This window comes from Bemisia tabaci, chromosome 4 (assembly GCF_918797505.1).
Source record: "Bemisia tabaci chromosome 4, PGI_BMITA_v3".
Taxonomy (NCBI): domain Eukaryota; kingdom Metazoa; phylum Arthropoda; class Insecta; order Hemiptera; family Aleyrodidae; genus Bemisia; species Bemisia tabaci.
In genome coordinates this window covers 25,605,374-25,632,479 of record NC_092796.1, presented here as the reverse complement: position 1 = coordinate 25,632,479, position 27,106 = coordinate 25,605,374, and the positions used below count along the sequence as shown (strand labels likewise).

Below are 27,106 nucleotides of genomic sequence, written 5' to 3'. Positions count from 1 at the left end.
ATGACTCATCGATGACGCGCCCCGGTGAAGCGATGGAACCGTGCGATAATTAATATCGGCGACCCTGGCAGCGACGCGGCGCACAGTGGATCGAGTCACTACGAGAGTTCGGACAAAATTTGGGAACTTCGAAAGCCTATAACTCCGTTCATACAAAGCTTTGAGGCTCTAAAAGTAATTTCATTGGTTTCCTCGTGAAATTTTTTTCCAGTAGCACTCCATAAACTTGAAAATGTGATAAAATAAACATCAAGATTGGCAGATGGAGTCAACAATTTCATGTCCGACCTCTCTAATTGACTCGATCCACTGTGCGACGCTTGCTTGGCGCCCGGTGCTATCATCTGCCGTAATGCCGTAATTGAACCGTGTTTGAGGATATTTTACTTGCCGCGGTGTTGGCGAAAGGGGGGGGGGGGGGGGTTGAGCGGAGCTAGTGTGATAACTCCGGAACACCGTTACAATAGGCACGCAGCCCGCTCCTGGGCGTCGCGTCGCGTCGTGTTGCGGGCCTCCGCGATCTACGGTGCTGCCGCGTTACGGAAAAGAGCCGTAAGTGCACTCCGGGATGAACCTCGAGACACATAAGAGTGTGTGCTAACCGTGGCTCATACAGAAATCCACTTACGGGCCTCTTCCGTAACACGGCGGAGAGGATCCGACGCGGTCTCGTCGCACGTTCGAGTTGACATAGCTCAACGTTTTACCGTAACCTCATAGTTTTATGACGTTAATTTTGTCGCCGCTGAAGTCCACTGCCTGCTGCATCGCCCATTTTGCAGGTTAGCGACTTCCAAGCGTGGTTTAGGACCTGAGTACAGCGGAAACTCCGTGAGGAAATTCGGGGATTTATCGGCAGGGTGTCTAGCATCAGGATTTTCCCGATTCTATCAGGATTTGAGGTTAATTAGTATCTAATCCCGATTTCATCTGGATTTGAGGAAAAATCGGTCGTATAATCAGGTTGTGAGAAAAATTGGCTGTCCGATCGGCTGATCTTATGCTTTCGCATACGCTTATTGTGCAGAAATTTTGATTTTTCCCCGCAAAAAATCAGGATTTGATCAGAATTTGGAAAATTTAGAAAATTTTGGAATCAGGATTTCATCAGGATTCCCAAAATGAAAAAAAAACTGGACATCCAAATCAGGCACCTATGTTAAAATCTGGTATTTTTTTTATCGGGAGGCCTTCTTATTTATTAAAATCTGCGGTTTGTGCGTTGACTTAACGTTGAAGAGATGCTAGTAAGGTGAAAAATAGTGTATTTCCTGCAGAAAATGCATTAAAAATCGAAAATTTTGCCCCACCTCTCCAGCAGGCCGAAATTGAAATCATGGAATCGTTGGTGCTGAAGTTTCTCGGCGCCAAATTCTCAATTTTAGGATTCTGGAACAACCTAAAATCCCATGAAATTTTGAAAACTCCATATTTTTTTTTTTTTTCCTACAAAAAAGGAACCAGGTGAACGAAAAGACGAACGCCCCGCATCCTACAGTCTGATCAGTTCGTTCTACGGTGCTTCTTAAGTGCCGCGGTCTCGCCCGACGCGTTTCGGCGTCTCTTCGGTGTGCCGAGGGCTCGACACGTCCTCCTACGTGCCCGGCCGATGTGTGTCCGGCCTGAATTTTCAGCCGGCGACCGAAGCAAGTGCTGAATGGCAACTAATTTGGCACGGAAGAGGATCTTTGTCCAGTGCCATCTTTCGAGCCACAGCGTGGCCGAGACTTCCAGGTGACACGTGGACCTGATACCAAGTCACTTTTTTCTCGGGAGAAGCGTTTTTGGAGCTGGTTGCGATTTCAATCACTTTTCTCAACGGACACCTCAAAGTCTAACCCCTCTCCGAAGTTTGGTCTTGACTGTGCTTGGAATCGTTATCGAATGATCCTGATCGATTGGACGTATTTCTGTCAAACGTAACTATATGCATGTAGACATGAGCCCCAAGACCCATAATAATACACGTATAACAGGGCTCACGTCACAATGCACATAGTTTCGTTTGACAGAAATTCGTCCGATTAAAAATGCTGAGATATGAGATGTATCGATCAAGATCATTCGATGACGATTCAACAATCAGACCTCTGCTTTGTTAGTGTTGAGTGGCATTCAAAGCTCGTCAACGACTCGAAGTCCTTGGAAAGCAGGGAAACGAAGATACAATCTTTTAAAGACCCGGGGAATGAAAGAAGTATTACGGGACGTCTCCAAAAATTATCAGCAGTTGGAGACGGTGAGTCTTTCCATTGGCCAATCCAGACTATAGGAAGGGCGAAACTCTTTTATCAATATCAACCTGTTTATCAATAAAGTGAGAGGAAAGGGACAAAGAAGAACGAGAAAAGGATGAAAAAGAACTTATATCACGGTGCAGATCTTCCAAGCTTTCATAGATATCCAAACGGTCCCAAACAGTTCACTCCAACAACGCACCTGTACGTTTCAATTTATTCAAATTTTTGAGAGAAAAGAGTCTATGAAATTGGGAGGCTAAGAACTTTCTGCATCCCTGACCTTCAGTAATTTCTCCGTGTCAGTGCTCGCCGGTCAACGAGCGATATTCGAATCGGACTCATCGGGCGGTTGCAGCGTCTCGTCTCGACCGGCCGTACTCGTACTCGTACTCGCTTAATGAAAATCCTAACAGGCGATTAATGAGATGTTTGCATTGCCCGGAGCCGGGGGGCGGGGGAAGTGGTTCGATCTAATGAAGTAACTCGACGCTTGACGAATCTGGTTTCGATGGCCGAGGGGCGGGGGATGGGCATTAATGAGAGCTGCAGAATTGCACTCGTTTATGAAGAATGATGCGCAGTGCCTAATGGGTAATGAGCGATGCACCCGCTGTAGCAAGATCGAACCCGTAACCGATTGAGATGTCTGATGGACCGAGGCATGTGGGAAGGAACCAGCCTACATGTTGGGAATCATCTGATCAAGGTCAGGGTGTCTACAAGTCTGGCATTTCCGGAAAGTCTGGAAATAGTACTGATTTTTTAAGGGCGGTTCGGAAGTACTGAATAAGTGCGGAAATTCCGCAAGATGGTCCGGAATTTTACTCGTTTTTTGTCGCAATTTGAGCGAGAGATCCAAATTTTTCAAATGGAGGTACTGAAAAAGTACTGTAAAAGTAATAATTTTCGAACAGCCTGTTTTGAGAGACTGAAGATAGCTCCTCCTGTTAAAACATCTAGCCGAAAAAATAAGTTTTTACCCAGTAAAAAGAAATTCCATCTCGGGCCATCCTGCCTCTCGAGGGTTTGTGACGCCTTGAGTGAGTGTACCTGATTATTTTCCCATGATTTTCAAGTCCTTGAGGTTGTTTGAATACTACGAAACTGTCATAAAGCATTTAAAGCCCAATCTATCATGGTTCTTTATTTACAACTAATTGAATGATCCGGGTTTCCTCTCTCTCCTCCCGGCCATGACGTTTGTGTAAGTGTCTAATAGCGTCATTGGTCGGTCATGTTTTTGAAGTTTGCCCGTTTACCAACAGACACAGCAAAAACATAGAAACATGGGGGAAAATATTTCCATTTCAAAACATTTTCAGGCAAAGTGATTGCGGTTTAACGCACGCGTCGTTTAGACAGAGTTGGTGATTTTGCCATGTGCGTGGAATTCTCCAGCTCATCTTAGCACCTGATTGGTCGTAACTAGTGTTGCTCCAAACGGCATTTTTCTATGGGAGAATATCGTGCTCGGATTAGCTTTTTCTTTCTGCGGGATCGATTGTTGAAACTGATAGACAAAGCGACAGACAAAGAAGACATTTGAAGAGTATGGAGCTATCCTACTTGTGGAAATGGGTTGTTGTAGACTAAGGGAGAAAATTATGGACTAACTGTATGGGGTCTCTGGAGAGGTGCCGTCAGTTAATCCATCACATACCTCCTTTGTCCATTGCATCCACCCGCTTCCACCAATAGGATCCCACCATATCCCTTTCGTCCTCTTTGTCTATAGCTTTGTCTATCAATTTCAAAAATCAGCCCGCAGTAATAACATTTTTACGCACATGACAAAATCACAAACTCCATCTGAACATTTTAAGTCCTTTTAATCTTTTATAAGTATATCCTTGGAAATTTTTTCGTGAATCCTGGGAAGCTCCTGAAAAGTCCTCAAGTTGAGTCGTTCGGCAAGGAGCCATAAATCTTATCGGAGATCTGTAGAATTTATTCATCTCCGACGAAAGTCGACGATATGACAACCGGTTGGATCGTGCTAATGTGCAGCTGGCTTGCCAGCACTGGTGCGGAGTGTGCCTGGCCGAGTGTCTACCGGGCAGTTTGCCCCGCTAACGTGTCTTTTAATGTGATTAGTTACCGGCCCGAGAGTACACGGCAGCAGTTGCAACTTGTCCACATTAGCGCCGAGACCAAGTTAAACTGTCCTCTCTCATTTCCCGCGGGCTGATTATTGAAATTGATAAGAGAAGCGACAGACAAAGAATACTTAGGGAGTACAAGATCCAGAAGAAGAAAGTAAAGTGTGTAATTGCTGATAAAGGCAAGCGGGTGATTGCCGCATGAATAGTCTACATTTTATTCATATATTTATCATTAATTACTTAGCAGGGTGTCTACAAGTCCGGAAATAGTACTGATTTTTTAAGGGCAGTCCGGAAGCATTGAAAAAGTGCGGAATTTCTACGAAAAGGTCCGGAATTTTTTTCATTTTTTTGTCATTTTTGTCGCAATTTGAGCGAGAAATTTCAATTTTTAAAATTCTTCGAATGACGTCAACTAGAGGCACTGAAGAAGTACTGAATTTTTGGCTAAGGGGGTACTGAAATTCTTGGGAATGTAATTGATTTTCACAAAAAAAAAAAAAAATCGCGTTGGAATTTTGAAATTTCGAGGAATTCATAGCAAATTTCTCAAAAATTAAACGCTTCTCCAGTGATTTTTTCGAAAATTCAACATCGAAGCAGTAATTTTATAAAAAATCCAACACTCGGCCAGTTTTCCTCCCAGAAAATTCAGAGCTTTCGCATTCATCTTTAAAAAATAGTAACATTCTTGTAATAAGTTTTCGAGAAAATCAGTGACTTGGGCGTGCACTCTTTAGAAACAAACAATTTCTTTACTGGTTACGAACAATTCTTTATTGGTCAAACAATTTCTTTATTGGTACCGAACGTTCTGTTACGCGAACGGAAAGATGGATTTGACGGACCGAAAAGTTGAGATGATACGAAAAATCTGTTCTCCTTCATTTTGTGGATATGCAATTCTACCTCCTTGGCAGTTTAAAATAGTTGTATCACGTGTTTGGCCTCATTAAACTTTTTTACTCTGCGTTTAAGTCTCCGAATCAGCGAAAAATAAATTAACCTCTGTTCCATTGCATTGTTTAAATGCAAGAAAGTTCTGCTGCTTCATAATAGTGTCGGATCCGTGAAAAGGGACCTCATCTACCGGAGGAAAATTTCATAAACTTTAGATTTAGCGCGAAAAACGACGCGGGAAGCGCCTGCAAAACTGGGATAATACTTCAAGCATCGTGCCGTCTGGTTTGGCACTTAAGTTTGTGATTCGATGCGTATTGCGTGCGCTATTTGGACATGCATAGAGCAGCGCGCGTTTTACAGTTTCGGAAGGTATACCCAGAAATAGAGCGCATTTGGATCAAAACGTAATGAATTTTTTATTATCTATTAAATTTCGTATAATCTATCATTCAAGGTCGTAGCCTACACACTTTTCCCACTGCCTAAACAGACGACCGATTGGTCGTTGGTTCAAGAACATTTTGCACCCTTCCAGGTATCCAGCTTAAAATATCGGTTAAAATTATAATCGCTCTGTAAAGCAGCGGCAGTCAGGTAAAATGTTGGATAGTGAGCGTTGTTTCACCCTTTTCGAATGAAATCAATTCGTAATTGGACATGTAACGGGTATTTGATCCTAAGTCATTTTACAGCGGACCAGACTTTGCAATCATTGATGCCGAATGGACACTAATCATCAGAAAATTGAACATTGAACTGTTTTGTTTTGAGGTCCGGTGAGCAATTGCTAATGGATACCATTTTCGCGACAGTCTTCCGAAAAGGATTCGATTGAAGATGGTGGTTTCCTCGCCGATGATTAATATTATGCGATGTGGTTTTCGTCAAGTTTAATTGAACGTAGGTTGAGTCGGATGGAGTTGCTGAGAATGCTTTGATTTATGACTTTACGCCAGAGACTGCGGTGTTTAATATCGCACTTCAAAACCAGCCTCGATCGTGAGTGGTCTGCCTGGAACTGAATGAAGGGTTTTCAATTTATTTGGACATCGATGTGAATACGTTTATACCTAATATAACACTAAGGTCGGAAAATGCGTACCTCCGACCCACGACGATGCGAATTTCTATTTGTGTTTTATTTTTTTTGTAATAGAACTGATCACGAACAGTATTTATTGAAGTTTGCTTTAAGTGTTTTCCCTCTTTTAAAAACAGTCACAAAAAATGTTAAAAACTATTATGGTCGGTTTCCGTTCAAGAAAATACATCACAAACAGAGATGTTAGCAAAAAAATTAGAGACTCCGACATGCCGTTTGTGTCGCTGTCAGCTTCATGGTTGCGTTATCACGTAGTCGACGATTTTTTAGGCATACTCTAATTGCCGTTGTTTCATGTTATCAGTATCGATGCATCACTATCGCCAGAACTCATAAAATCTTATCTGCCACCATGCGATCTAACAATATTCTAAAATTTACGCATCATTCTGTCTTTAATTAGTTTGTTTTGGCGTAATAAAATGTTAATTTCCTTGAACGTCGAAAATTCGGTGTTCGATGCTCCGTTTTCCTCGCTCGCCTCCAGGTCACGAACAGAGATGCCCGATAATTACAAGTACGAATTTTTGCTGTCAATTTTGTCGGAATTTTCTGATGATTAGTGTCCATTCGGCATCAATGATTGCAAAGTCTGGTCCGCTGTAAAATGACTTAGGATCAAATACCCGTTACATGTCCAATTACGAATTGATTTCATTCGAAAAGGGTGAAACAACGCTCACTATCCAACATTTTACCTGACTGCCGCTGCTTTACAGAGCGATTATAATTTTACCGATATTTTAAGCTGGATACCTGGAAGGGTGCAAAATGTTCTTGAACCAACGACCAATCGGTCGTCTGTTTAGGCAGTGGGAAAAGTGTGTAGGCTACGACCTTGAATGATAGATTATACGAAATTTAATAGATAATAAAAAATTCATTACGTTTTGATCCAAATGCGCTCTATTTCTGGGTATACCTTCCGAAACTGTAAACGCGCGCTGCTCTATGCATGTCCAAATAGCGCACGCAATACGCATCGAATCACAAACTTAAGTGCCAAACCAGACGGCACGATGCTTGAAGTATTATCCCAGTTTTGCAGGCGCTTCCCGCGTCGTTTTTCGCGCTAAATCTAAAGTTTATGAAATTTTCCTCCGGTAGATGAGGTCCCTTTTCACGGATCCGACACTATTATGAAGCAGCAGAACTTTCTTGCATTTAAACAATGCAATGGAACAGAGGTTAATTTATTTTTCGCTGATTCGGAGACTTAAACGCAGAGTAAAAAAGTTTAATGAGGCCAAACACGTGATACAACTATTTTAACTGCCAAGGAGGTAGAATTGCATATCCACAAAATGAAGGAGAACAGATTTTTCGTATCATCTCAACTTTTCGGTCCGTCAAATCCATCTTTCCGTTCGCGTAACAGAACGTTCGGTACCAATAAAGAAATTGTTTGACCAATAAAGAATTGTTCGTAACCAGTAAAGAAATTGTTTGTTTCTAAAGAGTGCACGCCCAAGTCACTGATTTTCTCGAAAACTTATTACAAGAATGTTACTATTTTTTAAAGATGAATGCGAAAGCTCTGAATTTTCTGGGGAGGAAAACTGGCCGAGTGTTGGATTTTTTATAAAATTACTGCTTCGATGTTGAATTTTCGAAAAAATCACTGGAGAAGCGTTTAATTTTTGAGAAATTTGCTATGAATTCCTCGAAATTTCAAAATTCCAACGCGATTTTTTTTTTTTTTTGTGAAAATCAATGCGAACGCGCGGAGTCATGTGTTTAATCTGTATCCTTGGTCGCTCGAAACTGCGCCGCGGAGGTCGAAGAACTTTTGCACTTCTAATGTGAAGTAAGCATTGACCATTGAAACTTCAGCACGAGAAGGAGCTGGTATAGGCTCGTATCCGGTTACAGGAAGAACATCTTCATCGGGGAGACAAATGGTTTCGTAAAATAAAAACCTGATTTCTACCTGGCAACCCTGCGATGCCGGATTTGACCCTTAACAATGTACTCACTTATACAGGGAAACGATAGAGGCGTCGCGTCGTAAGTTTTGCGGGCGTGTGCCCGATCACCGGTCCGGTCAGTCTCAACGGAAGAGGGCAAGGAAACTACCGTCAAATCGCTTTTTCATGTAATGTATCGCATTCGATACATCAAACAGGTGAGATTTTATCGATATCGATTGGTTCAACATATAAACATAGCCTCAAAAGTCAATTGAGTAATCCGAGGGAACGAGTTTCTTGTGATATATTTTTTATTCTAACGGGACCGCGTTCAGCAGAAAGGAACCTAGCCACATCAGCTATTGCCAAATTTAACTGTGCGATTTCATTTTTTACGAGAGATCTTTCATGCGGATTTCTCTGCAAATTTTAAGGAATTTGTTTCGTGCTAAGCAAAAAATTCACCGAAATTTGCCCAAAACCCTGCACAACTGCGGTTTTTCATGCATAACATATAAATTGCCCAATTAAATTTGGCAATCGCTGATGTGGCTTGGTTCCTCTCCGCTTAACGCGGTCCAATGAGTATAAAATGGCAATGAAAAGTGAAATTGTTAGGAATTTTCTCATTTTTAGCTTTTCCTACTTTCAAATCCTAAAATGTATGTTTAAGGTTATGTTCTATTGTTTTGAACCAAACGATACATCGAACGACTATCGAATAGATTGTTTTCGATACATCAAACCGGTGAAATTGTATCGATATCGATTGGTTCAAAACATAAACATAGCCTCAAAAGTAAATTCAGAAATCTGAGAGAGCGGGTCTTTTGTAACAGATTTTTTATTCTTTTGAGTACCAAATGCCAATGCAAAGTGAAATTGTCAGGAAAAATCTCATTTTCGATCAGCTTTTCCAACTTAAATCCTTACAGTTTGGTTTGAGGTTATTTTCTACTGTTTTGAACCAAACGATACATCGAACCGTTATCGAATACGGTCTATTGTTTTGAACCAAACGATACATCGAACTACCATCGAATACGATCCATGTAAAGCTAGGTGACGGGATGACGTGATATTTCGCCATTCTCGAGAGATCGACACTGTTCTCGGGCGCGAATCGAGCACGGATTGGAGTCGGCGAGCGATCATTGCCCAAGCGGAGTTGCACCCTGTTGAGCCTCCTACGCCCCCGATCTCCGGCCCCGGTCTCACCTCTCGTCTCAGCGTGGGATCCGCACGTGCCGAATTTCGCTCCTTAAATCGGGGGTCCCAGCTCCGCCAGTCGCAGAGTCGCACAAGCAATGGATCCTCTTCGGTAGTGCTTCGATCTATCGTTTGATTCAGAATAGTGGAGCATAACCTCAAACAAAACACTGGAAAAAAAACACATTGGATCTAGAGTCCAGACTCTTGAAAACATTAACAAGAAAAAATACTCTTGATTCAATCGGATTTTTGCTTGAATCAAAACGAAATCCGCTTACATTAAGAGGCTTGGTTCTTGATTTAAGCTAGATTCTGATTGAATCAAGAGTACTTTTTCTTGTCCATGTTTTTAAGAGTCTGGACTCTAGATCCAATGTGATTTTTTTTTTTTTTTTTTCCAGTGAAGTTTTTGTATTCAAAGGAGAATCTTTTTGCGGAGAGAGAGCAATAATTTATTGCGTGAGAGAAAATTTTAGTCGTGACAGCATTTTTTCATTTTTTTCAACAATTTTTTTTTTGTATTACGACCGAAAAAAAATTCATTGCAAGAAGAAAATATTCTTCGACACAATTTTTAATATTCATGCGGTTTAAAAGTTGCTTCCCTGTTTCCGCAGTTATCCTTTTGAGCGCAACTAGGAACCGGGCTAGGAATTGTTTTCTCTGTCATATTGAATCAGATTTTTCTCAGAGTGGTATCACAGAAGCAGATGGGATGTCTGTCGTTCAAAAACCAAACCAACCCAAATGTATTGATGTTCGTCAGAAGACTTTAAGACAGATTTTAGTAGTAGTAGATTTTTAGTAGTAAGGCAGATTATCCGCAAACTTCAACCATCGAAACACACTCTGAAGTTGGACTAACGACGTTGGTTTATTACATCAAGGGCCTTCAACGTTGTTACTACAAGCACGTAAACCCACGCAGTGTATTGGCTGTATTTGCAATTCGCAACAATTTCTCTGCCCCCGTCATCGATTTCGTCATTCCAGAAATGAGAAAGTGCGAAGTTATGTTAACATCAGTTTTTCAAATGTTTCGTCTGCGTTGACAACGTGGTAACTCCGATATCACGGCATTAAATGTCAACAATTATTCGTCCCCACCGATGTTTATATCAAGTACTTCCCCCTCCCCCTCCCATATCCCATCCCGCTCTCAATCTGTCTTTCGTTTCCAATGTCTTTCCTCCTCGCGTACTGTTAAGAAATGCTCCGTATGTTATGAAAGTTCCCCTACTCGTGAAGCGAAATCAAGTTCCGAGGATGTGCTGTGTCGCTGTGTTAACGGATCGCTAAAAACGTCTCAAATTCCCACACTTATGTGTAAGTGTACACAGTCGAGCAAAATATGAAGGAAGGAAGGAAAAGCAAAGAGTCGTTTCAATTTACCATTTCGGGAGAAGATGAAAGACATCCAGGGTTTCTCCTGGGAGGAGACGAAGGGTACGCCCAGTGAAAGGGTGGTCATAAGGAATTTTAAATTGAATGAGGGAGTGTCTGAAGGTTTGTGGGAGGACCGGGCACTGTGACGGCTAGGCGTCGTAGAGCGCCAGAGAGCCAAGACAAGAGATTGCAAAGACAACTCATGAACGGATTTGCTTCAAAGTTAATATCCAATTTTTTTTATTTTTTTTTTTTTTTTTTTTTTTTTTTTTTTTTTTTTTTTTTGAAACGCTGACATAAATTTGATGTTGGTGTCCGATGGAAAAATACCCTCAATTCCTTGCAACAGGCCGACCTTTAAATGACGGGAAATTTGTATTTTTCCGTTTTCCAGATTCGCCTTAAACGTGGCATATCCGAGAGTTTTTGGGGACGCTGAACACGAATTTGACGCTATAATTTCTTTCCTGTGAACTATTATTCCCGAGATGGCCGTCTTACTCGGGGAAATTACCGGTTTTCTGCCAGTTTCAAACCGCCATCTCAATATAGATTGGATGTATCGAAAAATTACAACCGAATTCGTTTTAAGAGGTTCATTATTTGGTCCATTTTGAAGACTTCTTACCCTACTAAACGCAACATTTGTTCAAAATTGTGTCATAAGTTGCATAAATGATGACCTTAAGTTTCGAATGTAAGTCGCGGGATTTGTTCCTCGTCGTTTTCCGTGAAAAATCGCCGGGAGTGACAGGTGCGGTTAATTTCGGTGTCTGATGTCTTGGGTCGTCGCTTAATGAGTCGCTATTGTAGAGGGTAAGAGGACAGGCACGTCGCGTCGCGTCGCCGCACACTGGAACGAGTCAATAGGAGAGGTCGGACAAAATTTGGAAACTTTAAACGCTTATAACATTGTCTATACGAAACTCTGAGGTCCTGAAAATGGTTCCATTGGTTTCCTTGTGAAATTTGCTGCTGGAAGCACCCCTTAAAATGTAATGTGTGACGAATTTAACATCAAAATTCAGCACCGGATTTAGGGGGTGGCCATATGGGCCGCGACCCATGGCGGCAACTTTAGGGGGCGGCAAACTTTGCATTTTTTTAAAATGTAGGTATAAAAAAATAACAAACGAGAAAAGACGACATAATCTCTCATCTTCTGAGAATAAAGTAATTTATAATTTTGTCGTATTTCGGTGATATAAGAGATAGCACCTTCAGTCAGTCGAGTTAAGAGAGAAACCAAACACGCAATTTGGCCTGGAGCGGCGCGGCAGTCGGCATGTAACACATATTAGCGCCTACAAGACTGCATGAATACTTCACGCATTGCGTCAAACACAGTGCGGTCAGCACTTCAGCAGCGGTCGACGTGAAACGCATAGCGCCTACAAGACTGCATGAATACTTCACGCATTGCGCCAAACACAGTGCGGTCAGTTTGACGCGGCGGCGGAAGTTAAAATTATTAAACCACATTTATGTTTTTTCTTTCATAATTTATGCGTTAATATCTCATAAATGGAAGGCCTTGTCCACACAGAGATGGGTTTACGGAACTTAACTTTCGCGCAAAGTTCCGTGAACTTTTTCTAGTAGTGTTGACAGGGCTTTCGCAAAAAATGCGTCCAACACGAGTAAACGCGTCTTTTACACCCGTTCCCTCCGGCACGTTCACTTGATGGTTCTTATTGATGTTTCAAAACGAATGAGAAAAGGGGCGGCGAAATACAGGCGGTCCATGAGCGGCAAGTAGGTAGATTCGGCCCTGTCAAAATTTGCAGTTTTAGTTATAAATTTCATGTCCGATCTCTCTGATTGACTCGAACCACTGTGCGCCACAGCGCCACGCTTGCTCGCGGGGTCGCCGCTAAAGTCCCTTTATACCCAGAGTTAAGACAACTCACTTTTGGTTCGGCTGAAAGTGGCCTAAAAAAAAATCCAATTCTGATTGGTTCTCGCTCATGGAGGCCGAAACGAGTGCACCAAGATGGCGGTACTTCGAATGTGAACAAGAATAATGAAAATATCACCTAATTGTGGTTTATCAAGAGTAAATTGTCATTTCCATCGGTCCAAAATGCGAAAAGAGAATAAGAAATTATTCACAAACCAATCTCATTTTCTTTTTAATTGATCAATTTGTTGATGTTGTTGTTTTTGTGTGACAGACATCGCAGGATTCCTGATCCTTATCCCTCAATATCGTTCGTTTGGGTGCACTCGTTTCGGCCTCCATGGCCAGCCAAGGCCGGCTGTCAGTCAGCTGATAATCGAGTTGTCTTAACTCTGGGTATAAAGGGACTCTAGTCGCCGCTGCTGCCTTGGGTGTCGCTACTGTCGCGGTGCGCTGTGACCTCCGGCTCGGCACCGGGCACCTCTCGCCGCCTCGCAACGCGCTGCTTAGAAATTTTTTCGGAGTAATTCGCAATTTATCTGACGTTGCCTGCTCATTTCATTACAGGTCTCGATTGACCATCAAATTCTGAACTTATTTCGATGAAAATAGACCATTTGGGGCCGTCCATAAATTACGCCGCCCACCCAGGGGGAGGGGGGTCTGGAGGTGAGTGACATGTAGGTAAAATCGTATCACAGTGAGAAAATGAGTGGATTTTAGACTTTTCTTGTATGCTCAACTTTATTTTCAAGTCATTACAACAAACATGTGATACGCCTGTAGCAAGGGTTTGCTACAACCCCACACTTCCGCAAACAGGTGAGGGGTGCGCTTGAAATGACGTACTTTTTAGTGGGGGAAGGTCTTGAGGAGAGTGACATGTAGGTGGCAAAGGGGGAGGAAGGGGTTAAAATCCGAAAAAATGGGGGACGAAATTTATGAGCAGCCCCTTTGATGACTTTTAGACACCCCTGCGACATTCTACTCTGATTGAAATTGGACGACCCGTCGAATTTTGATCAAATTAGAGGGCCACCGCCTCACCGGGGTAAAGCACCTGTCAAAATTTTCCAATTTCTCCCTCTGTCGCGCTAAATTTGATCGGGAGTTTGTGGTTACAGGAGGTAGTAAAACGCTACTTTCGTATTTATCCTCTCGTCAAATGTAACCAGCAGTTTGACCAGAGGTTATAGAACCTGCCCTAACAGGGTGTCTACAAGGCCGGAATTTCCGGAAAGTCCGGATATAGTACTGGTTTTATAAGGGCGGTCCGGAAGCACTGAAAAAGTGCGGAATTTTGTGAGAAGATCCGGAATTTTTGTCATTTTTGTCGCAATTCGAGCGAGAAATTGAAATTTTTGAAAATTTTCGAATTTCGTCTATTGGAGGTATTGAAAAAGTACAGAATTTCTCCTATGAAGAGGTACCAAATGCTATGGGAATGGACTGGAAAAGTACTGCAAAAGTACTGATTTTTGGCTAGTCTGTATCTAGTAGACACCCTGCCTAAGCCTAGAATAGAATATAGAAATAATAGAATAAAGGGGCCCTAAGTTTTTAAGATTTGGGACCTCTAATATAACCAGCACCCTGTGCCCCTCAGCGCTGATCCGGCCCTGCACACAAGACGTTGATGTGTATTCTCATCGCCTATTTTCAAGTCGAAAGTCTGTGTTTGCTTTCCGATCCAGAAAGGATCCACGACATCAAACCGAGTTGCGGGCAAATTGTATTCTGCCGTGCTAAGGAAAAACGCCGTATGAACCTTCAGGCGTTGCCAAGTTTCCTCCGATAAAAACCGAATTTACTGGGAAAATTGCGAATATTATTTTCCAAAATTGTCAAACAATTTTGTACGCAATTTAATCTAAAATATCTGGAAATTTCAAGGAAAAATACGCACGGATGTTGTCAATAATACATATTTTTTCAAGGGAAATTTGGCAACTTTCGAATGTTCATACGGCGTTCTTCCTTAGCAGGGCAGTATTGTCTGCACGGTCCCCGGGCGAGCAAATGGGAGCAAGGGCGAGTCTCTCGGATCCGCCCAAATAAGAGTCGGTGGTTTTTTCGGAATGCGGGCGTGACGCCTCCGACGATGATCGAGCCTGGAATTATCGTCTCGTTGCGTGCGAATAACTGCACCCTCGAGTCGCGCACCGAGCCGGGTTCAGTGGTTCACGCCTCTTTAATCCGCCAAAAAGACGCGGCCACGCGGGGTGACGCGCGACCCGCGGAACACGAGGCGAGAGTCCGATTTCGACACACCCTCCTGATGATGGGGGCAGTTCTCCCGTGCTATGGAAAAAAAAGCAGTATGAATCTACGGGCGTTGCCAAATTTCCTCTGATAAAAAACGAATTTCCCATGAAACTTTTGAATATTCTCCTTTCCATTTTTCAGATAATTTTGCGTTCGCAATTTCTCCCGAAGTTTCTGAAAATTTCAGAGAAAAATAGTCACAAATTTCCTTGAAAATGAGCATTTTAGTGAGGGTAATGTGGCAACCCTCGAATGTTACTACGGCGTTTTTCCTTAGTACGGCAGAGTCGCAGTCGGCACAAACACCAAATTAGGGGAAAATGTTTTGGTTAGAGGATATGGGGGGGGGGGGGGGGGGGGTTTGAAGTGAAAAGTTAGACTCACGGTCTAGCGTATGGTGAGAATTTTTCATACTGGGAGTGCTAACGAGTGAACGGTAGTTGAAACATTCATTGCCTCCCAGACAGAGATTATCTGAATATTGGTTTTGAGGTCGTAAAACATCTTGTCGCAAGATTACACAGGCGCTTTTAGTGGAGACCTGAACAAATCCATTTGAGGCCTTTAATAATAATATTTGACGGGAGAAGGAATGTTACCCTCTTGAAAACTTCAGATAGGAAAGCCCTGATAGCAGAACATTCAGTTTTTCAATCAAAATTCACTTTTTCACAAATTTCCTCAAGAAATCGTGTAAAAGTGCTCTTAACAATGCATTACCACACTCTCACATAAGTTTGAATCGTCAGGTTTGTCCATTTAGGCGGTATGGAACAGCAACCAAGATGATCGTTCCACGCATCATGATAGTTAGGATTATTTGTATGTTTTGTTTATTTTGTTTTTTTCGTGGGAAGAAACGCCCGGCGTTCTGGTTTTTTCAGCATCCAAAAAAAATGAGAGTTATTTGTTGGCTTGCTTAAAAATTGTAAGCAAGGAGTAAAAAATTAATAATTTTACTGAAAGAATTCAATCGATGAGTGTACATGACTTCATCCGTTTCACAACGTGAAGTTCTTTGAAATGCAAAGAACGCGAACTTTACCTCACCTATGCTGTATGATGCAAGCTACCCACGGCGCAATCTTACCTCCGCACCATAGCAATAAAGAAGACACTGTCTTAAATGTAGACGGGCAACTTGAATGATAGATTGACATACCGATTAGCAGTTTCATCGGGCAGGAGTCGGACAGTCCTAGACAGCACCCAGACAGGCAGACAGTCAGTAGACCGCCCTGACAGCATGAAGAGATTGTCTGTCGTCCCTCGAGGGATTTCGTGTCTGCCTCAGTACTTACCTGTGCTGCCGTGCTAAGGAAAAACGCCGTATGAGCCTCCAAGCGTTGCCAAATTTCCTCTGGCAAATCGCTAATTTTCAGGAAATTTTTTGAATATTTTCCCGCCAATTTCTTAGATAATTTTGTTTGTACTTTGCTCCAAAGAGTCTGAAAATTCCACGGAAAAATATGCATACTTTCGTCAAAAATAAACATTTTATACAAGGAAATTTGGCAACTCTCGAATGTTCATACGGCGTTTTTCCTTAGCATGGCAGTGTGGGAGCGCCTGCTGCCGTGTTGCGTCAGGTCAGGAGATCTTCATTGCAGATCTTCGGGTCTACACCTACTGTTATTTGTTATCCTTTGCAATTCTTCGAGTTTATCCGCTCTGAAAAGAGATTTACGGGCTACGTACACATACCGTCCGTTCCGGGCTTATAGGTCGAAAGTTCCGGGTGCTGAAGCCGTAGCTTTGATTGCTCCTGGTGCTACGCCCGGAACTTTCGACTTAGCGGGTTAAACCAAAGCGGTTAAAGTACTGTAGTTTGTTCTAAGAATGTTTTTGCCCATTTAAACTTCTTTATACTTTCAATGTATATATTTTCTTGTATACCTACCGTTGCAAAATTTGACTTGTCGTTTGCATTCGTTTGTTTCAGGAGACTTGTAAAAAATTACCAACCAAAAAAACGGGAAGAAGAAGATTACCAGTAAGTTTTGAGTTTTATTTTTACTTTTTTTCTCCTAGGCTCTTAGTTACCTTGGTCTTGGGAGGCAAAATTTTTAGGAGAACTATTCGTCGAGTTGGATCTAAAAAGGCCTGTCTTCAGTTTTATGGTGAAAAACTTGCAAAAAATCAGTTTCGAGTGCTTTGGTTCTTATTTGTGTCAAAAGAAGGCGCAAAGCTGCACTTTTTCCTAATGATTTTGAACCCCGAATATCGAAGATTAAAACTGTAAATAGGTTTCTTTTCAAACGGTGTTTGTTTAACTGCTACCGCCGAATTGTGTCGACTTCGGGTTGATTCAACATGTTTGTGCTTTTTCTCTCTCTTTCTTCTTCTTCTTCTCCTCCTTTATAGTAATATATTATTGCTGAGTTTTCCGATTCTCGGGTCCCTTTTCCCGCAAACTCAGACGCTGTTTTGATTAATTTTATCTATAGCTCTAACCTTCAATTGCCCCAAAATGCTAACTTCGAATGTCTGAATCCCAGCAGAAAAGAACTTAAATGGAACGGCTTCCTTATCACTCTGGGCCGCCCGGCCGGCCCGGCCGAAGGACGATCGGATGCGGACAGCGGAAAAGGGAAAGGGTCATCAGTGGTCAAACGTGGGGAGGGCAACAACAAGCTAATGTTGCAATGACCGAATTTTGTTAGGACCATTTTAATCCGGCGCAAGTCGTAATCAATTCTGAATACAGCTGCTCCGACCGATGCGCTCGAAGCGTGGTTGCCATGTTTAGCCAAGAAAATGGTTTTAATTCACGGGGTGAGAGTCAGAGGCGCTCAATTGCATTGCAACGTTGTAAAATTTCACTTGACAATGTAACCATTACTCAAGTTTTTCCAATTTTTTTTTTAAATTTTTGTGATTTTTCTTTGTGATCTGATAAAAATTTCCTGTTTGCGTTGTACTAAAATTGTCATCCGTTTATGATTAAAAAAGAAGTTTTCAGGTGAAACTTCTAAACGTTGCAATGCAATTAGGTTTCCGCCTTTCATTTCAATTTAAATATTAGGTAATTTACCATGAAAGTAAGTAAAAAGCACATTCAAGCAGACTTGCCATAGCAATTCTCGAGTCTCGTTATCAATTTTTGTTACGAGCCCCAATAATCAAGATAATCAGCCACAACAACTTTGAACCGGAAGCTATATTTTCCAAGATTAACAGGGCTTCAAAATTGAAACTTTGCGGAAGGAGGAAAAATCGTGTTGGGAATTGCAGCGATAAGTCCTAATTGAAGGCTGCGAGTTGTTATAGAAATATTTTCAGTTTTTTCGCTGGTGTTCAGTAAAGGTATTCCTCATTCGAAACAAGGGCTGGAGCTTGCAGGGTTGTTTAAATGAAGACCTGATTCCACCACTTGCCATGCCAAGGAAAAACGCCGTATGAACATTCGATACCTGCCAAATTTCTCCGGATAAAACATGTGTTTTTAAGGATAGTCATGCGTATTTTTTTTGAAATTTTCGGATATTTTAGACTAAATTGTGAACAATATTGTCTGAAAATTTTGGAGAAAACATCTCATAACTTTCTCAGTAAATTTGTTGTTTTATTGAAGGAAATATGGCAATGTCTAAAGGCTCATATGGCGTTCTTTCGTAGCACGGCATGCAGCGCCGGTTGCTCGACCCGAAGAGGCCTCCGTATCCAAATGCGGTATCGTGGTGGGCCGCGGTCGGCTGCAACGCAAGCAAATGCTCGTTTTGGCAACCCTAATTCCGAACCGCGAATCTCGATCTGCGCGACTTTCACGAACTCACGACGCATCGTCCGTAACGCGAATAATTACACAACCGTTACGACCAAAAAAAGGGACCATCAGATGTCTCGATCAGTAAATGGATGGATCTCTGAAGGGGGCCAGACATACATTTTCGAAATTATTACACGAAATAAGGTTGACAAATTGAACATTTCCGAAAACGCGCTTCGAGGAACTTACGTAAGCTCAATTTTTAGTTCTTTTCTTATTTTTTTTTATTTTGACCGTCATAAGGATTCATGTCATTTTATGCTCCAAGATTGTACCGGAACCATCTGCCGCACCCTTCCACTCGGCGACCGTAAAGCGCCAGGTGTGTTAGTGTGTTACGCTTCGGTTGCCATGACCACCGATTTATTTTCTTCGCTACGAGCAGGAAATAAGGGTCCCCAAAAACGCGCAAATGAGGGAAATTTTACTACGCTGAGAAGGGATGATTTACTGCAGTTACAACTAATCAAGGAATAAAAATTGCTCATTAATTCTTTCAAAAGCATACATACACAAAATCATAAATTCGACGGAGCCTTCTTGACTTTGAGCAAGGTGGTAAAATGGTACTGAGTCCACACCATTTCACGGGGATAACAAGCCCAAAAAGTTCTAGTGTTTTTTTCTTTCTTTCTCTCTTTCTTTCACTCTGTCTATTTTTCTTGACTCGTAGCCTCCGCGAAATGTTGGCCTGGTGTAAGGGAAAAATCGTGTGCAGCCCTTACTTAAAATGCTGACGGTTGACTCAGGACCCAATCAATTGTTCTCATTGTCAGTCTAAATTGCATGTGTAATGCTGTATCAGCATATCCGTCACCACAACAGAGCGGTCAAATCACAAGTATCGTCGAAATCGCCAAAGCAGCAATTATTCCTGCCTACGCAACGATAGCGTTACAATGGGTCTATTTCCCCTAAATACAACCAGTTGGTTGAAGTCAGCAAAAATAAATATAGATCATTTTTAACGACGGATTGTCACTTATACAGAATTCAGGATTCAGCAGTCAAAAATCAGGAATAATCAGGATTTCCCAAAATGGAAAAAAAACCAGGCACCCCGATAAAGTAAAACTTTAGGCTGGTTTTTAAATTTTTTGAATCATTGCGTAATCAACGGCTGTGCGAATTAAAAGAAATAAACCGAGTATCGCACTGTTTAGACGATAATAAACGCGTGTGTTCAGAAATGGAACCATTTAAGTACACTCCTATGCGTAACATGTAGTGATAACCTTGTTGGCGAGAGTGATAGTTCTGGAGCGGTCGTCTGATTACAACTCGACTGGAGGACAACGACCACTGGCGCCGCAGCGCCGCACAGTGGTCCGAGTCAATAGGAGAAGTCGGACAAAATTTGGAAACTTTAAACGCTCATTACTCCGTTTATACAAGATTTTGAGGTTCTTAAAGTGGTTCCGTTGGTTTACCAGTGAAATTTTCTCTCAGATGCACCCCTTAAAGTTTTAAATGTGACGAAGTAAGTATAAAAATGTGCAGTTTCAGTCAAAAATTGCATTTCCGCAACCTCTCTAATTGACTCGATCCACTTTGCGCCGCGCCGCGCGCACCGCTCTCTGCAATCACATAGGGGGAACTTATTACATGAGTGCTGAAAGTGAGCGCACAGCGCGAAAGTAAGCCCTCATTTCGAATAGGGGCCGTGAGATCACTGTAATTTCAGTCTTATCTGTGGAAAATCTGAGTTTCGATGCAGGAACCTAGGCTTTTTGGATTTTGTAACTGTGGGTCAGCCTTTATCGATGCCAGCCTTGAGTTCTGTATAAGAAGGATATCCTAATGCTGGAGAGTGGTCATTCCCATACTGCCGTGCAACGCAAAAACGCCGTAAACGCCATTTTAATTTTTTTGGAAAGACGTATCATAGCAGAAAAACTTGTGTACCCTGAGACAATGTTTTTACAGAGTTCTTTCGCAAATACCATCAAGAACTTAACTTAAACATTTGAAGTGCATGGGTAAAATAGTTTTTATGTTATGAAGGGTTAAGTTCCAAAAAACGAGAGAAAATCTTGATGGATTTACGGCGTTCTTGCTTAGGACGGTAGCATAGGCTGCAGTGTCTTGCATCGATCATTTCATACAGCTACACAATTATGAAGAGTACTGGCAGATAGCTGAGCGGCTCACTCCAAGTGGCCAATCAGTTTTATAGGCCTTTTATGGAGCACTAAGAGTCAAGAATGTCAACAAACCCCAACCAGACGAATTACACGGACAGAAATTTCAACACAAAATTTTGGTGAATACTGGAAGTAAAACACAGAATAACGATAGTCCTCGGTTGATAATTTCAAGAGAAAATGCCAGCTTGTTTTCATGAAGAAATTTAATAAAAAACGAGTGGTGAATACCAACGTCGCAATCGAAGTAATGAATTTTCCCCAGTTTTTCCATTGTTTTCTGCACAAAATTCACTGCAAACTGTATCAGAATCAATACAAAATTTGAGTTGGTTCTTATACAAACCAGTTCTTATACCAACTAAGTTGGGTCTTTTCTTATATTAACCAAACCTAACACAAGAACACAAATATTTCATCAGCGTATAGGGGGCCGTTAATAAAATATATGTAACGCTCCAGTGAGAAAGGGAGGGTCGAAGAGAGCGTTCCACCCTTCTTTTTTTACGTGTTAAAGAATTGGAACGTCGCAAAAGCGTTGCTACACTGCCGTGCTAAGGAAGAACGCCATATGTACATTCGAGAGTTGCCAAATTTCCCTTGATGAAATATGTATTTTTGACAACATTCATGCATATTTTTCCTTGAAATATTCAGATGTATTCGATTAAATTGCGTACATAATTGTCCCAAAATTTACCCAGTAAATTCGGTTTTTATCGGAGGAAACTTGGCAGCGTCTGAAGGCTTATACGGCGTTTTTCCTCAGCACGGTAGTACTTCCTAGAGTCCCTTTATACTGAGAGTCGAGACAATGTGTATCCATTTCTGATTGGTTCCCGTATTTTAGGCCTTCACAGTGTCACAAACGGGAGTAAAGGATTACATTTTCACCGATTGCACAGATTGTAATCTGGAATGGACTAGGGAATTACGGGCTCGGCAAGGGACAAACGGAATGAGAGAAGGAACGGAGAAAGGAATTTGAGAATGGGCCGATCAAAGATTACGAAAAATGTTCAATTTGTGTAATCTTTATTCCCGTTTGTGACTCCATAAAGGGGTGTTGTCTTGACTCTCAGTATAAAGGGACTCTAGTATTTCCCTGCGTGGTATAAAGGCACTCTAATTCCTTTCGAACTCATTTTGAGCTTCTATATTGTACATAGAGTAATAGTTGCGGACCTGCGTGCATGCAATCCGGTTCCTAAGCATACGATCGCGGCTTCCCGTCTTGGGTTTGCGCCTTCCGGTTAAGTTCAAGTTTCTCGCTTGAGCTTTTTCGGGAACGACTTTCGACCGAGGTGAGACCGAGGCAACTGAGCAGGTCTCGCAGTCTAATTAGATTATATAACGAACGATTTTCGCAGCTCGGGGCTAGCTCCGTTCAAACCGAGATGCACGGCTCGAGTACGAGTATCAGCTTACAATTAGGCCAACTTGTATGTGCAACGGCTACGAGCAGGGTAACATTTACCGAAGGGAACTAGGAAAATTAGAGTAACCGCAAGTTCCCGCACCTCTCCTCTTCTTACGTACCACGCGTACTGCAGAAGGAATGGCAATAATTTGCCACTGCAACGAATAAAAAATGTGGAAGAAAAATTTAGTGGTTTCGATCAACCTTAAAGAAGGTGCGAACTTACCTTAAAATTTTCAAAACCTGCAAATTGTCGGGTTCTTTTGTATTTTTAATTTTTTGTCGCGGTGAATCATTTAAATCCCTTTCACCCAGGGTCTCTACTACCGGGACAACTAGAAAACGCAATTTTGAGTGAAAACATAGGAAATTTGAAGTTTTCTATGGAATTTTTGCATGAAGTGGAAATTTTAGCTTTTGGAACGATGTGAAACTCATAATTTTTTAGAAGATGATTGTGTGGCAGTGAAGTTAGACAAGAAATTAAAGTGGCAGAGTAGCCTTTTTAAGTCGTCAGCTATCAGAACCTCGGGAGAGTGATTCTGTTCCACTTCTGAAGAGCTATTTTATGCAATCAATCAGGGAAAACACAGGGAATCTGGAGGTCGAAATATATAGTAGAAACCCTGTCTACTTTTGAAGTAATGAGGTTGAATTTTACCCGGAGATTTCTTGAAATTGTCATTTTTTATGGTGCTTTGATCACGTTGAACCCTCCTCAATGGGGGGCTCATGGGCCGCGGCCCATGGCGGCTAATGTATAGGGAGCGGCGAATTTTGCAATTTTTTTAAATGTAGGTATAAAAAAAAATCAGATTAAGAAAAAAAAATTACAAACGAGAAAAGGCTACCAAATCTCTCATTTCCTGAGAGTATGGTAATTTCTAATGTTGTCGTCTTTCAGTGATACAAGAGACAGCACCTTTAATGGGCCTGTTGCAAACTTTTGCTAGAGCAAAACTAAGAGTTGTTTCTTATAGATAATGCCTCAAAAATCACGATGAGCGCATCGGCAAACTCTGAAATGCACTCATAACTTCACAAACTGCGTAAGAAATTTGCGGTTTTTTGAGCTTCCCGCTTCAAAAACGATACTACGGCACAGGTGAACATTTTGTAAGAGGAGTCGTTCCATCGTCGGCAATAATCATCATAGCCGACGCCAATCCGCCAAAACACGTTTGATGGGACGAGATAACACCTGAACTGGATTAGACCAGATAACAATCGGTGTGTTAACGTTCATATTTTCCACGCCCGAATTGACTGACCTTGAACTCTCCTTGAATTACGCGCGGAACTGCGTGCAAGCGTCGGCCATGATGAATATCGCCGACGATGGAGCGACTCTTCTAACGAAATGTTCACCTGTGCCGTAGTATCGTTTTTGAAGCGGGAAGCTTAAAAAAACGCAAATTTCTTACGCAGATTGTGAAGTTATGAGTGCATTTCAGACTTTGCCGATGCGCTCATCGTGATTTTTGAGGCATCATCTATAAGAAACAACTCTTATTTTTGCTCTAGCAAAAGTTTGCAACAGGCCCATTAGTCGAGTTAAGAGAGAAACCAAACACGCAATTTGGCCTGGAACGGCGCGACCTAGAGAGAAATGATGACGAGGTCTTGAGATGAAAAGGAGAAGCCCTCGGTGCGGCGATCGGCATGTAACACATTTTAGCGCCTACAAGACTGCAAGAATACTTCACGCATTGCATCAAACACAGTGTGGTCATTGCGGTCAGCGTGAAAGGATAGCGCCTACAAGAATGCATGAATACCTCACGCATTGCGGTAAACAGTGCGATCAGCGTGAAACGCAGAGCGCCTACAAGACTGCGTGAATACTTCACGCATTGCGTCAAACACAGTGCCGTCTAGTCTGCGCGGCGCGGCGGCGGAAGTTAAAATCATTAATCCGCATTTTATGTTTGTTCTTTCATAAGTTTTTCGTTCATTTCTTATGAATGGAAGGCCTTGTCCACACATAGATTGGCTCACGAAACTTGACTTTCGCGCAAAGTTTCGCGAACTTTTGATAGTAGTGTTGATAGGGCTTTCCCAAAAAATGTGTTCAACACGAGTAAACGCGTCTTATGCACCCCTCCCCCGCTGGCACGTTCATTTGATGGTTTTTATTGATGTTTCAAAACGAATGAGGAGGGGGCGGCAAAATACAGGCGGCCCATGGGCGGCAAGTAGATAAATCCGGCCCTGATAATGCCTTCTCAGGGAAGGAGCGGACAAAGGAACGACTTTTAATACGGTTCTAAAGAATTTTGTTTGTTTGTTTTTGTTTTAACTACTTGAAGCATTACACAAATGGTACGCCTGCGCTTTCAGTTAAGACCCCACCACCCTCAGTCCTACTATACAACCAGCCCGAGACAACCATTGTTTGAGATCATCAAATTCGGGTCCCCGAACCGGGAATCGAACCCGGGACCTCCTTGTGAAAGAGCCATAGTGCTACAGCTACTACACCACAGGAGACCGACCGAAGAAACGCGTTTAGTATTTTTGAATTTTTTCGTACTCCGCTTCAACTTCTTAAGGGCTGCCAGACGAAGTCTCGTAATGTGCAACTTCCTTCCAAGTTTTGCGAAAATAATTTTAGATTACTCCCGATGAATGAGAGCAGTTGTTGAGGCGTGGGTTTCTGCGGTTCCGTGTCGCGTCGGCCATCAAACTTTCTAGCAGGTGGAGCAGTTGCGATGTGCGCGCGGGTCGCTCTCAAGCCGAAGCCCAGCATGGGCATCCTCAGTTTACATTCCTGCGGCTCGATCGTCGACTCGATATCGAATGACCTTCATCGATTAAAAGCATTGTTAAGATAGGGATTTATCGATCAGGATTATTCAATAACGATTCAACAATCGAGCCTGCTTTGTCCGCTTTAAGTGCTGTTCCAACGTCCTCTGCAAAGATCTCTTCTCCAGAGACGATGTCAACGATCTGAGATTGGCGAGCTCAACACAAGTAACAATTGGAAACCCCTCAGGGCCGTGTTTATAGTCGTTCTTTGGAGGCCTTATTATAATTCACGCAGTAATTAAGGGAGGTTTAAACAGATCATTAACAAGACACCATGAAAATTACAATTTTAAGAAAGCTCAAGTATGAAAATGGTCCAGAAAAATCATTGCTTGTTCCAATGTCTTCGCACTCTATCATTCGTATCGGCGCGCCACTAGCTGCTTCATGGACACGATCACCAGGGTGACCGGAGCGCCTTCCATTTTTTCATATGCAACACGCGTGTCCATAGAGTACGTATAGTTGTATCAAGGCGTTACTATCAACAAAATTGAATTCACTGCTTATGTTGAGTGAGATATCGGTATGAAAAGCTCCGTCCTGTCTTATTCTACCTGTTCGTCGGTAAAAAAAATAAAATTAGAGATTACAAAAAAAAAAAATGCCAATATTTTAACGTTTTTTATTTAAAAACCTACTTTACTCGATCTTTTTCTATTTTAGGCGTCACAATTTCATCAGTTCATGTTACTCTAGGATCAAGCCTGTTTTTGAACTTACGATCTAGCTGTCAATGTGATACAGCGTTACAAAGTTTATGCTAATGTGGTGGACTCAAAATGTTTGTAGTTATTTTGTATTTAAAACTCATAACATGGCTCAATTTAATTCTACTGCCTTTTTTTACGTGCGTTTTCGCATTTTTTGCTATTTTTTCTCTCCTGAAAGAATGCTCATCCAAAATTCAGGGATACTGGTGAAAGCCGTCGATTTTTACCGATTAAATGTAAGCTGAGAAGCTTAATTCCCAAAAATTTTAATCTGCGGGAGTTTACGCTGCAGTTTTTAAGTTTTCACTGGGGAGGGGGGCATGTCCTAAATGGCTCCCTCCTAAACCACTCCCTGGTTGTTAAATTCGCAGAAGTCGAGCACCATCGCAGGAAAGAGAGCTTTTTTGAATTGTGGCGAAGTCATCGGCTGCTTCCCACGGAGCTAGCCTAACTGTCGCGGCGTGGAAAGCACTGTTGCCACGTCGTGGGATTTCTTTCCAGAGATGAGCACCGATCTCAAGTGAATGATTCCGATTTTCCGGCAACTCGTTGAAACGGCGCGGTGAGTGGCCGAGCGGACTGGACGCGGTAGGCGTAATGGTAGTAGAGCGTGGTTGCACTCGCGCACTCGCCATTATCGTTGCCAAATCGTGCAAAGTCTCCGATCGCACCGTCAGAATTAATCGAGAATTAGAAGATCCTTCTCATCAAATTTGGCAACTATGTCGGCCGTTTCAGTCCGGGTTTGCTATACTTCGTGCGAATTATTAATTTCCCGCTACCGTGGTGGTGCTCGTGCTAGCTATTTCTTTCCGCAACCAAAACTTGAAGCATTTAATCTCGCTTTTGTCGAATTCTATGAGTTCGATAAACGCCCAATGCAGGGTTGCCGCATTCAGGGAAAACCGGGAAATGTCAGGGAATTTTAAAAAGTCAGGGAAAACCAAGAAATGTCAGGGAAAATTGGTTAAATCACCTTCATTTGCTCTGTAGAATGGGTTTGTGGTTTCGAACGGCAAATTTTGCCCGAAAACTATTTTCGATTATGTCTTCTTTACCATCCGTCACATCTTCAATTGTCAGAGAATTTCACCATAATATATCAGGCAAATGTCAGGGAATTTCATTGTCAAAATTTTGTGGCAAACCTGCCAATGGATTATGTTGAGGAATAGAAGGCGGTCTATCCAGGTATCCGATGCCTCGTATAATCACACAGTTTGGTCATT

The 27,106-nt window shown here is 42.1% G+C and overlaps 1 protein-coding gene across 4 annotated transcripts in view; it reads left to right on the top strand.

The window, feature by feature from the left end:
- Cip4 (formin-binding protein 1-like Cip4) overlaps window positions 1-27,106 on the top strand; it is a 132,915-nt gene that overhangs the window by 85,885 nt on the left and 19,924 nt on the right. For all 4 annotated transcript variants that reach the window (XM_019045146.2, XM_019045145.2, XM_019045144.2 and 1 more), the window contains exon 3: window positions 16,963-17,013. In XM_019045146.2, the coding sequence (XP_018900691.1) occupies window positions 16,963-17,013 (51 nt within the window). The remainder of the gene's footprint in view (window positions 1-16,962; window positions 17,014-27,106) is intronic.